This window comes from Hyla sarda, chromosome 4 (assembly GCF_029499605.1).
Source record: "Hyla sarda isolate aHylSar1 chromosome 4, aHylSar1.hap1, whole genome shotgun sequence".
Classification (NCBI taxonomy): domain Eukaryota; kingdom Metazoa; phylum Chordata; class Amphibia; order Anura; family Hylidae; genus Hyla; species Hyla sarda.
Window position 1 is genome coordinate 390,700,909 of NC_079192.1, and position 14,420 is coordinate 390,715,328.

At 46.8% G+C, this 14,420-nt stretch overlaps 1 protein-coding gene across 9 annotated transcripts in view; it reads left to right on the plus strand.

Moving 5' to 3' along the window:
• Positions 1-14,420, plus strand: part of FCHSD1 (FCH and double SH3 domains 1) — a 148,747-nt gene that overhangs the window by 18,207 nt on the left and 116,120 nt on the right. For 4 of the 9 annotated variants that reach the window (XM_056517075.1, XM_056517073.1, XM_056517077.1 and 1 more), the window contains exon 3: positions 1,538-1,725. The exons of 4 other annotated variants lie outside the window; for them this stretch is intronic. In XM_056517075.1, the coding sequence (XP_056373050.1) occupies positions 1,703-1,725 (23 nt within the window). In that variant the 5' untranslated portion in view covers positions 1,538-1,702. The remainder of the gene's footprint in view (positions 1-1,537; positions 1,726-14,420) is intronic. One more of the 9 variants, XM_056517078.1, reaches the window with a different exon arrangement.

Below are 14,420 nucleotides of genomic sequence, written 5' to 3' on the forward strand. Positions count from 1 at the left end.
GTGGGGGCAGCATCATGTCTGGAGGAAACCAGGCACTGCCCATCACCTGCCCAATACCATCCCTACAGTGATCATGGTGGGGGCAGCATCATGTCTGGGGGAAACCAGGCACTGCCCATCACCTGCCCAATACCATCCCTACAGTGATCATGGTGGGGGCAGCATCATGTCTGGGGGAAACCAGGCACTGCCCATCACCTGCCCAATACCATCCCTACAGTGATCATGGTGGGGGCAGCATCATGTCTGGAGGAAACCAGACACTGCCCATCACCTGCCCAATACCATCCCTACAGTGATCATGGTGGGGGCAGCATCATGTCTGGAGGAAACCAGGCACTGCCCATCACCTGCCCAATACCATCCCTACAGTGATCATGGTGGGGGCAGCATCATGTCTGGAGGAAACCAGACACTGCCCATCACCTGCCCAATACCATCCCTACAGTGATCATGGTGGGGGCAGCATCATGTCTGGGGGAAACCAGGCACTGCCCATCACCTGCCCAATACCATCCCTACAGTGATCATGGTGGGGGCAGCATCATGTCTGAAGGAAACCAGGCACTGCCCATCACCTGCCCAATACCATCCCTACAGTGATCATGGTGGGAGCAGCATCATGTCTGGGGGAAACCAGGCACTGCCCATCACCTGCCCAATACTATCCCTACAATGATCATGTTGGGAGCAGCATCATGTCTGGGGGAAACCAGGCACTGCCCATCACCTGCCCAATACCATCCCTACAGTGATCATGGTGGGAGCAGCATCATGTCTGGGGGAAACCAGGTGCTGTTCATCACCTGCCCAATACCATCCCTACAGTGATCATGGTGGGGGCAGCATCATGTCTGGGGAAACCAGGTACTGCCCATCACCTGCCCAATACCATCTCTACAGTGATCATGGTGGGGGCAGCATCATGTCTGGAGGAAACCAGGCACTGCCCATCACCTGCACAATACCATCCCTACAGTGATCATGGTGGGGGCAGCATAATGTCTGGGGGAAACCAGGCAATGCCCATGACCTGCCCAATACCATCCCTACAGTGATCATGGTGGGGGCAGCATCATGTCTGGAGGAAACCAGGCACTGCCCATCACCTGCCCAATACCATCCCTACAGTGATCATGGTTGGGGCAGCATCATATCTGGGGGAAACCAGGTGCTGTTCATCACCTGCCCAATACCATCCCTACAGTGATCATGGTTGGGGCAGCATCATATCTGGGGGAAACCAGGTGCTGTTCATCACCTGCCCAATACCATCCCTACAGTGATCATGGTGGGGGCAGTAGGAAATTTAAGAAATCACGAATTATTAAAAAAGTTAGTGTCTGAATACTTTTCAAATGTATTGTGTATAGCCAGACTTGGTTCCTGTATATTGACTCAAAAATGTAATTAAATTGTTGGAAATATTCACTTGCCTTATATTCGTTTTAGGAAATCTTCGTCATAGGTTTTTTTTATTGCCATAGGCTTTAAGTAGATAAACCAGTGCAATAAATCTATTTATTTGTGGATACAGGCGGTGATCTCTGCGGCATTATTGGAACACTAGACGGTGTAGTTTAGGATTAAAGACGATGAGACTCTGAGGACAGGAGATCCCATAAGCTCCTGACTGCGCTGGTCTGACGCTGCACCAGGCCCTGCTTTAAGGTAGATTAGATCGCCCATCACCCAGGAGTCTATGATGGTGTCAGTAACGTCAAGGTAAAGAGGAAATATCCTGTCTCGATGAATCATCCGTATAATCATTTATTCATAAACGCTGCCGTTCCAGTGAAAGCCTATTATAGTCTATTGTGTCTCAGCTTAGACACTGGCTGAGACTCCGTTTCCCAGCGACCTATTTGTTTTCACATACAAGGTCAGAATATTAGTACTTATTTAACACTGACGGTCCCAAATTGTATGTAACTGTATGTACTGCCATGGACATGCATTGTAAAAACAACAGTATAGCATTGCCTCGGGTTGCCATCTATTTTATTCTTTACTTCAAAAAAAGTAGCCAGGTATTTACCTGTCATGTGTAAACATTTGGGCCTTAGATACCAATAGATACATGACAGCCAGGGCTACATATAGTTGACCTTGGCTTGTGAGGGGTCCTGAGGGGAACAAAGGCTGCAGAAAACTGTGGTAAACAAATTCCCCCCCATTTCATGTCTTACCCCCCATTTAGTGCCCAATCGCCATATTTTATGCCGGATCATCCATTTCATGACCATCCCTCCATTTCTTGTCCCATCCCCCCATTTCATGTAGACCCCCCATTTCATGACCGTTCCCCCTCATTTCATGCCCTATTTCATGTCCTTACCAGTTCACGTTCATCCCTGCCATTAGCCAATATTCTAATATTCTGAATCTAATCTGGTGCTGAAGCGCGGGAAGAACAAAAATATCAAAACTGATCTAGCCCTGGTCTGTGATTGGCTGAGCAGGAAGGTCCTGTAGTCAGCTGCTTGTCACAGGAGAGAAGACACTGGGATGCATGCAGGAGAATGGGAGCTACAGGGGACAAAGTCTAGATAAGCATCAGATTTTAATTTTTTCCTCCACGCCCTCACCACCATATTACGCATGCACACACAAATGGGGGTCGGATGGGAGGTAGCGGATGCTGGCCACACACAGGGGTCAGGTCTGGGGCTGGGCCACCAAAATTCACTGCCAAGTAATCGCAGTAACCCTCGGTGGCTTATATCACAATTTGATTGATTGATCTTCACCGCGTCTATTAGAATGAATTGGGTTTGAATGACAGCTGGGGAGTGAGGTAGATCCTGCCGCACACTTTACCCAGCTGTAACTCTAAATTGCAGCGGGTCTCGTGACTGGAACCCAATCCGATCTGTATTGACAAAATGTCAAAATTTTGGGGGAGATTTTGATACATTGCCCCCCTTTTAAAGGGATACAGGTTTTGATAAATGTCCGGATACTCTGGCCCCAAGACATCGTATCCCTTATCCAAAGGATTGGGGATAAGATGTCTGATCCTGGGGGTCCCGCCGCTGGGGACCCCTGCAATCTAGCATGCAGCACCGACCTGGAAGCGCTGGAGGCTCTGTGTTATGCCTCCCAACCACAGGAACGGAGTATCGAGACGCCACGTCTCCGCCCTCGTGTGATGCCCTGCCCCCTCAATGCAAGTCTATGGGAGGGGGCGTGACGTCCGTCACGCCCCCTCCATAGACTTGCATTGAGGGGGCGGGGCATGATGTCTCACGGGGGCAGAGTTGTGGCGTCACGATACTCCGTTCCCATGGTTGGGAGGCATAACACTGAGAGTCTCCAGCGCTTCCTGCAGTGCTTACAGGTGGGTGCTGCATGCTAGATTGCGGGGGTCCCCAGCAGCGGGACCCCCAGGATCACACATCTAATCCCCTATCCATAAGATGTCTTGGGGCCAAAGTATCTCATATTACCATACAAAAATGAAGTAGTCTCCGATGCCCTGCGACTGCTCTTTTGACCCTTCTTCAGTATAATGGATCAATGGACTCCAGAACACAGTTATTAATAACAGGTAGCAGGGGACGTGCAGGGAATTTGTCTTTGTTTCTCTTTTTGTGTCTCGTCCTGGGGTTACGTATGTTCCGGTTTGCTCGGTTTCCTTCCTTACAGTTCCTCACCTCGTAAGTGATGTCTTTGCAGAACACACATTCTGCTGTACCGGAGCAGGTGCTGCTGTCCTGTGGTTTGCTGCTCTGACTTCTGGCAGGTTACCTAATCCTCTTCACAAAGAATTTTACCAAACATCAAACAGAAGGTGAACGTTGCCTTGTCTAATAATATTATATAAGAACAGCCTAAATAATAATGTGGGCAATCCAGTCTGGCCTCTGCCAGATCAGCCCTCAGCCGTGAGATTTTGGGAGATTTTGGGCTAGCGAAAAGGTCAAAGCTTTTCTGTCAATAACGAACAAAATAAAATCCCCAATATCCCCGGCCCACCGTGTAACACTCATTTGGGTTCAAAGAGCTGAGGGGGAGTTTACTAGGCAGGGTCATGTGGGGGAGTTTATTTTCATGACTAACCGGTCAAATGATCTGCGAGTTAGGAAATTGTGTTCATTGTGCCAATACATCCTAAAAACTTAGTAGTAGGTGTTGACTGAAAAAAAAATCCAGCTCTGTCCCTCATGTTTTTGGGAATTTTCTTGGGTAGTAATAAATTAGAGAGATGAAAGTGGGGCTACAGGATCAGACAATGCAGTTGGTTGTCTCTCATCGACCATAGATCTGCATAGGAGCTGTTGTAACTGAACAGCTAAACATTTTTAACCCCTTAACGACCACGGACGTAAATGTACATCCTAGTTTGGTGGTACTTCGCGCACCAGGACGTACATTTACGTCCTGTGTATGACCGCGAGCATCGGAGCGGTGCTCGCGTCATACACGGCAGGTTCCGGCTGCTATCAGCAGCTGGGGACTCGCCGTAATGGCCGACATCCGCGATCGCGCGGATGTCCGCCATTAACCCCTCAGATGCCGTGATCTGTACAGATCACGGCATCTGCGGCAATGCGCATGATAAAATAGATGATCGGATCGCCTGCAGCGCTGTCGCGGCAATCCGATCATCTGTAATGGCGGACGGAGGTCCCCTCACCTGCCTAGGTCCATCTCTGCCTAGGTCCGGGGTCTCCTGCTCTGGTCTGAGATCGAGCAGACCAGAGCAGCAGATAGCCGATAATACTGATCAGTGCTATGTCCTATGCATATCACTGAACAGTATTAGCAATCAAATGATTGCTATAAATAGTCCCCTATGGGGACATAAAAAGTGTAAAAAAATTTAAATAAAAAAAGTTGAAAAAAGAAAAAAACAAAGTAAAAAATCCCCTCCCCCAATAAAAATGAAAATTTGTCCATTTTTCCATTTTACCGCCAAGAAAGCGTAAAATGTTTTTTTTTTATAAACATATTTGGTATTGCCGCGTGCGTAAATGTCCTAACTATCAAAATATAATGTTAATGATCCCGTACGAGGGAAAGTCGTAAACGTAAAAAATAAAAAATAAAAACTCCCAAAATGCTGCTTTTCTGTCACATTTTATTAAAAAAAAAATTTTGTATAAAAAATGATATATAAGTTTTATATATGCAAATGTGGTATCAATAAAAAGTACAAATGACGGCGCAAAAAATGAGCCCTCATACCGCCCTATATACGGAAAAATGAAAAAGTTATAGGTGGTCAAAATAGGGCGATGTTAGATTACTGATTTTGTACAAAAAGTTTTAGATTTTTTTTTAAGCGGTACAAAAATCTAAAAGTATCTAGCCATGGGTATCATTTTAATCATATTGACCCACAAAATAAAGAACACATGTCATTTTTACCATAAACTGTACAGTGTGAAAACGAAACCCTCAAATTGTGGTTTTCATTAAAATTTCCTCCCTAAAAAAAATATTCTTTTGGGATCGCCGTACATTATATGGTAAAATGAGAGATTTCATTATAAAGTACAATTGGTCACGCAAAAAAAAGCCCTTATATGGGTCTGTAGATGGAAATATAAGAGAGTTACGGATTTTAGAAGGCGAGGAGGAAAAAACAAAAATAAAATTGGCCTGGTCCTTAAGGTGAACATGGGCTTGGTCCTTACGGGATTATTCTGTGTACTTTTGACAGCTGCTGTGCGTAGTGCTGCAGCTTAGGCTACGTTGACATTGCCATCGGGCTCCGTTATGTCGGGCTCCATCGGCAAGTTTGTTCTAACGACGGGGGTTTAACGGAGAAAAAAATAGTGCATTCGCTTTTTTTCCCTCCGGTTAATCCCCGACAGACCCCCATGGTGTCAGTTGTGCTCCGACCCCTTTTGAGGCCGTTCGGCGCAAAAATAAGAACTGAACGGACCCAGAACGGGACAAAGCACAATGGCAATATTAACCTAGCCTTAGTTCATCTTACCGAATAGAACTAAGCTGCAATAAAAAGTATTTGCCACACCAAAAGATTGGTGCTGTGCTTGTTAAAGGGGTATTCCACTGGCCAGCATTTGGAACATTTAGTTCCTGTGTGCACGCTGCGGGGGTCGGCATGTCACACCCCCTCAATGCAAGTCTATAGGAGAGGGCGTGGTAGCCATCATGCCACTTTCCATATACTTGCATTGAAGGGTGCGTGGCGTGACTTCACGAGGGGATGTGGCCGACCCCCGCAGCGTGCGCACTGCGTTCGGAACTAAATGTTTTGCCCAGTGGAGTACCCCTTTAAACAATGAAGGGGAAGCAGCACTCAGAGCTTTGTCACCTGAATGGCAGGGGGGGGGGGGCAGAAGTCAGATCTTTTATATTTATTATTATTGTGTTCCCAGAAAATAGGCATGGCATGGATGATTCCGTATGGCGGTATGTACTGTACAGTGATCCCTCAACTTACTATGGCCTCAACATACAATAGTTTCAACATACAATGGTCTTTTCTGGACCATTGTAACTTGAAACCAGACTCAACATACAATGCTACAGACAGTCCAGATCTGTGAAACGTGTTACAACTGGAGGAACTGACCAATCAGAATGGGCATTTTACTGGTAAATCACCTCTATTACTGAAGTACAAGCACTGAATGGCTGTCTGGTAGCGCCCCCTGCAGTACAGGGAGGAACTACAAGTTCTGTACTACTCCTTACCCGTGCCAGGGTTGGCTGCTCCTTTGGACACCAAGTAAGGGGGGCTCCATTTGGGACACTGTGTGTACTGTATAGGACCATGAAGAAGCTCCTGTTCTCTACATAAACCATTGTTTCCCAACTAGGGTGCCTCCAGCTGTTGCAAAACTACAACTCCCAGCATGCCCGGACAGCCAGCGGCTGTCCGGGCATGCTGGGAGTTGTAGTTTTGCAACAGCTGGAGGCACCCTGGTTGGAAAACACTGACATAGACCGTGATTTACAGCTTCCAGCAGATCTTTATTGCTTTTATATGTAAGGATTTGCTTTATCTATATTAGTTATCTACTTATTTTCTTTAATTCTCACTTTTTCCTATTTTTGGATGACATTTTGGTGGCTTCAGAACCAATTACCAGGTTTCCAAAGCGTTCTGGTCTCAACATACAATGGATTCAACATACAATGGTCGTCCCGGAACCAATTAATATTGTAACTTGAGGGACCACTGTAGTGTCAAGCTGCATTCACACCACGTTTGGGGCATTCGGCAGCCGGTTCCGTCTGCCCCAAACGGGGCGTGAATGCAGTCTTGGATCTTGGTTAGCAGTAAGAGAAGCTTTTCTACAAAAAATTGCCTTTTTCGTTGCAGTAAATCTATCTTCATTGTACTCCCTTTTCATCTGATCAAAGCCGTCCAGACAAGATGGTTACACTGGCACCTCCTTGCCCTGTGAGCTGACGTTCTGCTGCCCTTATAATACATAATGGCTTCGCTTGCATTTATAAGGAGAGCCCAGGAACGGCCGGGGCAGGTTTGCTTTATAGCAGTAGGCCCCCTGTTTGTGGCATATGCATTTGTTTGTACATAATGGACACAATTACTGCAGCTAAAAGCAAGTTAAAAATAGGGCAGTGCCAGGTAAGGCGGATTTCTGTGATGCCAGTTCTATTTTTATGGATGCGCAGCAGTCCTAGGACAGCGGAGTCAGCAGGTCATGAATCTGTGGGCCGGAGGAAGAAGAACAATGTCAGTCGGACCCAGTTGTACAGTCAGCGTGTGACCCTATACACAGAATCTTATCTTCTGACCTATAACCCCTTTGCTCTTTGGGCCCAGACAATGCTCAGTAGATTTTTATAGAATTTCTTTATTTTGTCTTGGAAAGCACTTTGTCCTTTTGGTATTGACCTGACGGTATTGACCTGACTCAATCAATATCTCCTGTAACTTTCTGTAGCCTAAGTAAAGGCAGACCCCCTCCTACATTAAAGGTGTACTCCAGCGCAAAATAACTTATCCCCTATCCAAAGGATAGGGGATAAGTTATAGATCGCGGGGGGTCTGAGTGCTGGTGCCCCCCGGGATCTCCTGGACGGGGCCGCAGCAGTCTGCCGGAAGTGAAGTTTCGTACCCAGCAGAAAGCCGCGGCAGACACTCCCCCTCCATGTATCTCTATGGAATTCATGGAGGAGGCGTGTCGGCCGCCGCGTCATGCGGGTACGGAACGCCCCCTTTCCTCTATATTGCTGCGGCCCCGTACCGAAGATCGCGGGGGGGCCCAGCGCTCGGACCCCCCACGATCTATAACTTATCCCCTGTCCTCCGGATAGGGGATAAGTTATTTTGCACTATAGATCTCCTTTAAATGGGTACTCCGGTGAAAGCAAAAAGATGTTTTCAAATCAACTGGTACCAGAAAGTTAAACAGATTTGTAAATTACTTCTATTAAAAAAGAAAAATCTTAGTGGTATTCCAGGAAAAAACATTTTTTTATATATCAACTGGCTCCAGAAAGTTAAACAGATTTGTAAATTACTTCTATTAAAAAATCTTAATCCTTTCAGTACTTATGAGCTTCTGAAGTTAAGGTTGTTCTTTTCTGTCTAAGTGCTCTCTGATGACACCTGTCTCGGGAGCCGCCCAGTTTAGAAGCAAATCCCCATAGCAAACCTCTTCTAAACTGGGCGGTTCCCGAGACACGTATCATCAGAGAGCACTTAGACAGAAAAGAACAACCTTAACTTCAGAAGCTCATAAGTACTGAAAGAATTAAGATTTTTGTAATAGAAGTAATTTACAAATCTGTTTAACTTTCTGGAGCCAGTTGATATATAAAAAAAAAGTTTTTTTCCTGGATAACCCCTTTAATCCTTCCAGTACTTATCAGCTGCTGAATACTGTAGAAAAATTTGTGAAGTTCTTTTCTGTCTGACCACAGTGCTCTCTGCTGACACCTCTGTCCTTGAGAGGAACTGTCCAGAGCAGGAGAGGTTTGCTGTGGGGGGTTGCTTCTAATCTGCACAGTTCCTAACACAGACAGTAGAGAGCACTGTGGTCAGATTGAAAAGAACTACACAATTTTTTCTGTAGGATTCAGCAGCTGATAAGTACTGGAAGGATTAAGATTTTTTTTAATAGAAGTCATTTACATATCTGTTTAACTTTCTGGCACCAGTTGATTTGAAAACATTTGTTTTCCACTTGTTTCCACCGGAGTTCCCCTTTATAGTTTCAATTAGACTCTATTCACACTCAAGTCAAGGTTTTTGCTTTTACAGGATCTACGATGGGTATAACTGCTTATTTTCAACCATTAGGATTAGTGAGGATCTTTTTTGGTCCGATACGATTCATTTTCTTAAATGGGCATTGTCAGGATCAAAAGCGTTTTATATGTTGTACATCTTGGCAAAACATTCACCTTTCTAATGTACGTCATTAAAAAAAATGTAGCTCCTTTTTATGGGAAATCATGGCTTATGAATAAAGACCACTAGGGGTCCCCATACCATCCAAAACATAATCCTGTCTGGCTGCAGCATCATCTTTGTCCCAGCTGAAGCACAGGCTGGGACAAAGTCCAGGACGTGGGACAGGACTGCTCTGTGCTCACTCCTGTCCTATCAGACTGCAGCATGAAAACAGAAAGGAGGGGGTTACAAAGCAGCCTGCAGTGATTGGATAAAGTGACCCGGCACAGCAGACTCGGGGAGGAAGTGAATGCATGGTAAATGAGGACGGGCTCAGTGCTTGCCTCGGACACACATTCTTCCTGAGCAGTGGATGCCAGAATGTGTGAGCAGCAGGACAGAGGGATTTGGGAGCCAAATAGATGCATAAAAAAGACATGTAAAGTATCTGCATGACCTAGTGAGTAATACATATAAGCAATTTTTTTTGTCTGATATGATAGGTACACTTTAAAGGGGTTCTCCGGCGCTTAGATATCCTTTGGATAGGGGATAAGATGCATGATCACGGGGTCCCACCGCTGGGGACCCCCGTGATCTTGCACGCGGCACCCCGTCTATAATCAGTCCCCGGAGCGTGTTTGCTCCGGGTCTGATTACCGGCAACCACAGGGCTGGCGGCGTGTGACATCACGCCTCTGCCCCCGTGTGATGTCACACTCCGCCCCTCAATGCAAGCCTATGGGAGGGGGCGTGACAGCTGTCACGCCCCCTCCCATAGGCTTACATTGAGGGGCGGAGCGTGACATCACACGGGGGCGTAGGCGTGACACACGCCGCCGGCCCTGTGGTCGCCGATAATCGGAGCCGGAGCGAACACGCTCCGGGGACTGATTTTAACTGGGGTGCTGCGTGCAAGATCACGGGGGTCCCCAGCGGCGGGACCCCCGTGATCATGCATCTTATCCCCTATCTATCCTTTGGATAGGGGATAAGGTGTCTAAGCGCCAGAGTACCCCTTTAAGCTCCTTATGGTTTAGGCTCTGTTCACATTTGTGGTGAAGGCCTCTGTCACAAATTCCGTCAGTGCTGACCCCATTGCATTTCACTGGTATCTGTCTTGCAGCGGATCTGGCGGAGCATTATTAGGAAGCCATAACATGAACAGAGCCTTATAACGTGTCTATGAGGTACCTAGATATTTATTTTACAGCAGAAATAGATCCATGAATCACCCTGTTATAAATCATTGTAGTCCATTAGACACCATTTGGGTCCATTTTATGAGAAATTCAGCTCTGCATTTATAAAAAATGTGAACAAGGAAGTCAGTTTGAATAGAGCCCTTGACGACATCAGCAGGAGTAAAGACAGCAGAGATAACATGGATTCATGAATGACCCTTGTAAATCTGTAGCGCTCACTGAGAACCACTTGTATCCATGGCATAAGGATTATAGCGATGCATCCGTTATGAATCGGAGACATGCAGCCAGTGTAAATAGAGCCTTATGATCCTGGCCATGACTAAGGATCGCACAGATCCGAAACCCGTCGGCATTCTTGTCCCTATGCTGCATGTTTTTATGACCTAAAGCGCTGGACATTTCCATTTTTTACTTAGATCCATGGTGTTACATTCATCTGTTCTACCGGTATTTCCAGTGTCTCCCCTAATTTATTGCACTCAGAGGGTTCAATGAAGATGAGGTCATGGGAGTTCTACTGTGGGGTCTTTGTACAGGAGAACAGAAGGCTAGGATTACATAAATCCAGCATATGTAATCCCAGTCTAAATCTTGACGTATCTGATGCCACAACTGATGACAACATGCATCAGTTGTCATCAGTTGTGTAGCATCCGGCATCCATTTTTTTCTGAATGCAGCAAGCGGAGTTCCCCTATCCGGTGCCGGTTCGGCGAGTCCAAACTGAGATGCCGGATGATTGTGAACTGTCCTATTCAAATGAATAGGATCATTTCTGCTATCAGTTTCCCTCCGGTGCACGCCGAAGGGAAACGCTGCCGGACAACTGATATATGTAAAGGAGGCCTAAACCATACCCTGTGACTTAAGGTATACTTATCATATCACAGGGAAAAAATAATACTTATGTATGTTACTCACTAGGTCATGCAGATTCTATACATGTCTTTTATGTGTCTAGCATCTGAATTTGGTTCACAAATCCCTCCATTCTGCTGCTCACTCATTCTGACATCCACTGCTCATGAATGAGAGTGTCTGAGGCAAGCACTGAGCCCATCCTCACTACCTCCCTGAGTCTGTTGTGCTGTGTTGGGCCTTTTCATCCAATCACTGCAGGCTGCTCTGTATCACCCTTTTATTTTTTTTATTTTTTTTCATGTAACTATTTTTTTCATGTAACTACAAGAGAGACAGGACAGGAGTGAGCACAGATGACTACTAGTCCCGCCCTCACTTCCTGGACTTTGCTCCTCCCTGTGCTTCAGCTGGGACAAGGTTGATGCGGCAGTCGGACAGGATTATGTTCTGGATGGTTATGGGGAACCCTAGTTGTCTTTTTCGAAGCCATGATTTCTATAAAAAGGAGATAACTTTTTTTTTATGAGGTATACAGTGGTCCCTCAACATACGATGGTAATCCTTTCCAAATGGACCAGCGTTTGTTGAAACCATCGTATGTTGAGGGATCCGGGCAATGTATAGGACAGTGGTCTACAACCTGCGGACCTCCAGATAATGCAAAACTATAACACCCAGCATGCCCGGACAGCCAACGGCTGTCCGGGCATGCTGGGAGTTGTAGTTTTGCAACAACTGGATGTCCGCAGGTTGAAGACCACTGGTATAGGAAGTTGTACTCACCTGTCCCCGCCGCTCCGGACCGTCACCGCTCGTCACCGCTGCCCTGGATGTCGCCGTCCATCGCTATCGCCGCGTCCCCGGGGTGTCCCCGAAGCTCCGGCAAGGCCTCTGCTTCCCCGGCATCCTCACTCTCCGTCGCCGCCATCACTTCGCCACGCACAACGCTCCTATTGGATGACGGGACGGCGTGCGCAGCGACATGATGATGTCGATGGAGAGCGCCGACGATGCAGGGGATCCCGAAGAGGACGCGCCGGAGCCCCGAGGGCAGTCAAGTGATCTTCAGCGGACCACACGGGGCACCGTAAACGGCTATCTGGTTGCAGCTGAAGCAGTCTGCGCTGCCGGATAGCCGTTTATGCGATGGCCCCGACATACAAAAGCATCGGATGTTGATGCTGCCTTCAACATACAGCCTCTGAGAGACCATCGTATGGGGAAATGATTGTATGTCGGGGCCATCGTAGGTCTGGGGGTCACTGTATTAGAAAGGTAAATGTTTTGCCGAGATGTACAACATATTAAACATATTTGATTCTGACAAAACCAACCTAAGGGTATTCTACAAGGCACTGATCAGTGGACCCGTGCTTCCCAAAATCAGCATTCATTTCGCATTGAAATTGCACAGTCTGTGTGTTGGAGCCTCCAGAACATCCAGTGGTTTGTGATCTACTGTTTTGGAATGTATAATCAGAAATGAATCGTACAGATTATTGGATGTGTGGTGTTTGTCCATGTAATCTCCATTGTACATGTCATAAGGTTATGGGTTAGTCTACAAATAGGAAGTTTACTGCTCTGAACTCCCCCTTCTAGCAGTTAAAGTGGTTCTCCGGAGGAAAAGAGTGTTTTCAAATCAACTGGTGCTAGAAAGTTATTCCTAGTTAATTACTTCTATTTAAAAATCTTAATCCTTCCAGTACTTGTCTGCAGCTGTATGCTCCATGAGGAAGTTGAGTTGTTTATTCCAGTCTGACCACAGTGCTCTCTGCTGACACCTCTGTCCAGAGCAGGAGAGGTTTGCTATGGGGATTTGTTTAGGACTGGTGGCACTTTATGGGCAAATTGTGGCAGTGTTATGAGTTTGTATGGCAGTATTCAGTATTGTGGTATTTTTTTAAATTAAAGGGGTACTCCGCCCCTAGACATCTTATCCCCTATCGAAAGGATAGGGGATAAGATGTCAGATCGCGGGGGTCCCGCCGCTGGGGACCCCCCGGGATCTCTGCTGCAGTACCCACCTGTTGCGGCTTCCGGCAGCGCTGGAGGCTCTCATCCTAACACCTCACAACCACGGTGACGTGAGATTGTGACATCACGACTCCGCCCCCGTGTGACGTCACGCCCCGCACCCTCAATGCAAGTCTATGGGAGGGGACGTGACGGTAGTGAGGGGCGGAGCGTGACATCACACAGGGGCGGAGCGTGACATCACACAGGGGCGGAGCGTGACGCCACACAGGGGCGGAGTCGTGATGTCACGATCTCACGTCGCCGTGGTCGGGAGCCGAAGCCTCCAGCGTTTCCGGAAGCCGCAACAGGTGGGTGCTGCAGCCGTGATCCTGGGGGTCCCCAGTGGCGGGACCCCCACGATCTGACATCTTATCCCCTATCCTTTCGATAGGGGATAAGATGTCTAGGGGCGGAGTACCCCTTTAAATAATGCTGAGCTATGAACTTTGGCTCTGGTAGAAAATAAATGCAGACTAAGAGCCTTTATACACAGTGATAGTAGCGTCCAGTTACTGTAGATCCTAGAAAAGCTACCAGCACATGGGTATCCAGGCCCCAACTTGTTTTAGAGGAGTCTTTCTAATTGATCCCTCTATAATCTAGAAAGTCGTCCTTGGTCCAGTAGCCTCAGTACGGTTTGTACCTCCTATAAATACCTTCTCAGTGCTTTTCCTTGAGATCACAATCAATACCTTTTCCGGGCTTCACTGCAGCTACATCTGTTGCGACACCACTTTTCGTTTACAGGACACAATGGTTAATTTCTGCTGCCTATTCTATCTATATGCGGTCAAGTCCTGACACATTATAGACCCTGACCTTAAAGGCATTGTCACACCAGGGCGGGTTAGGAAGGTCTGGACCTTAAAACCCATAAGGCTGGGTTCACATCACGTTTTTGCCATTCTGTTTTCAATCAGTTTTTCTAAAGAAAACCGTATGGCAAAAAAAAAAAAAAAAAACGGATGGAACAGTATGGGGAAAAA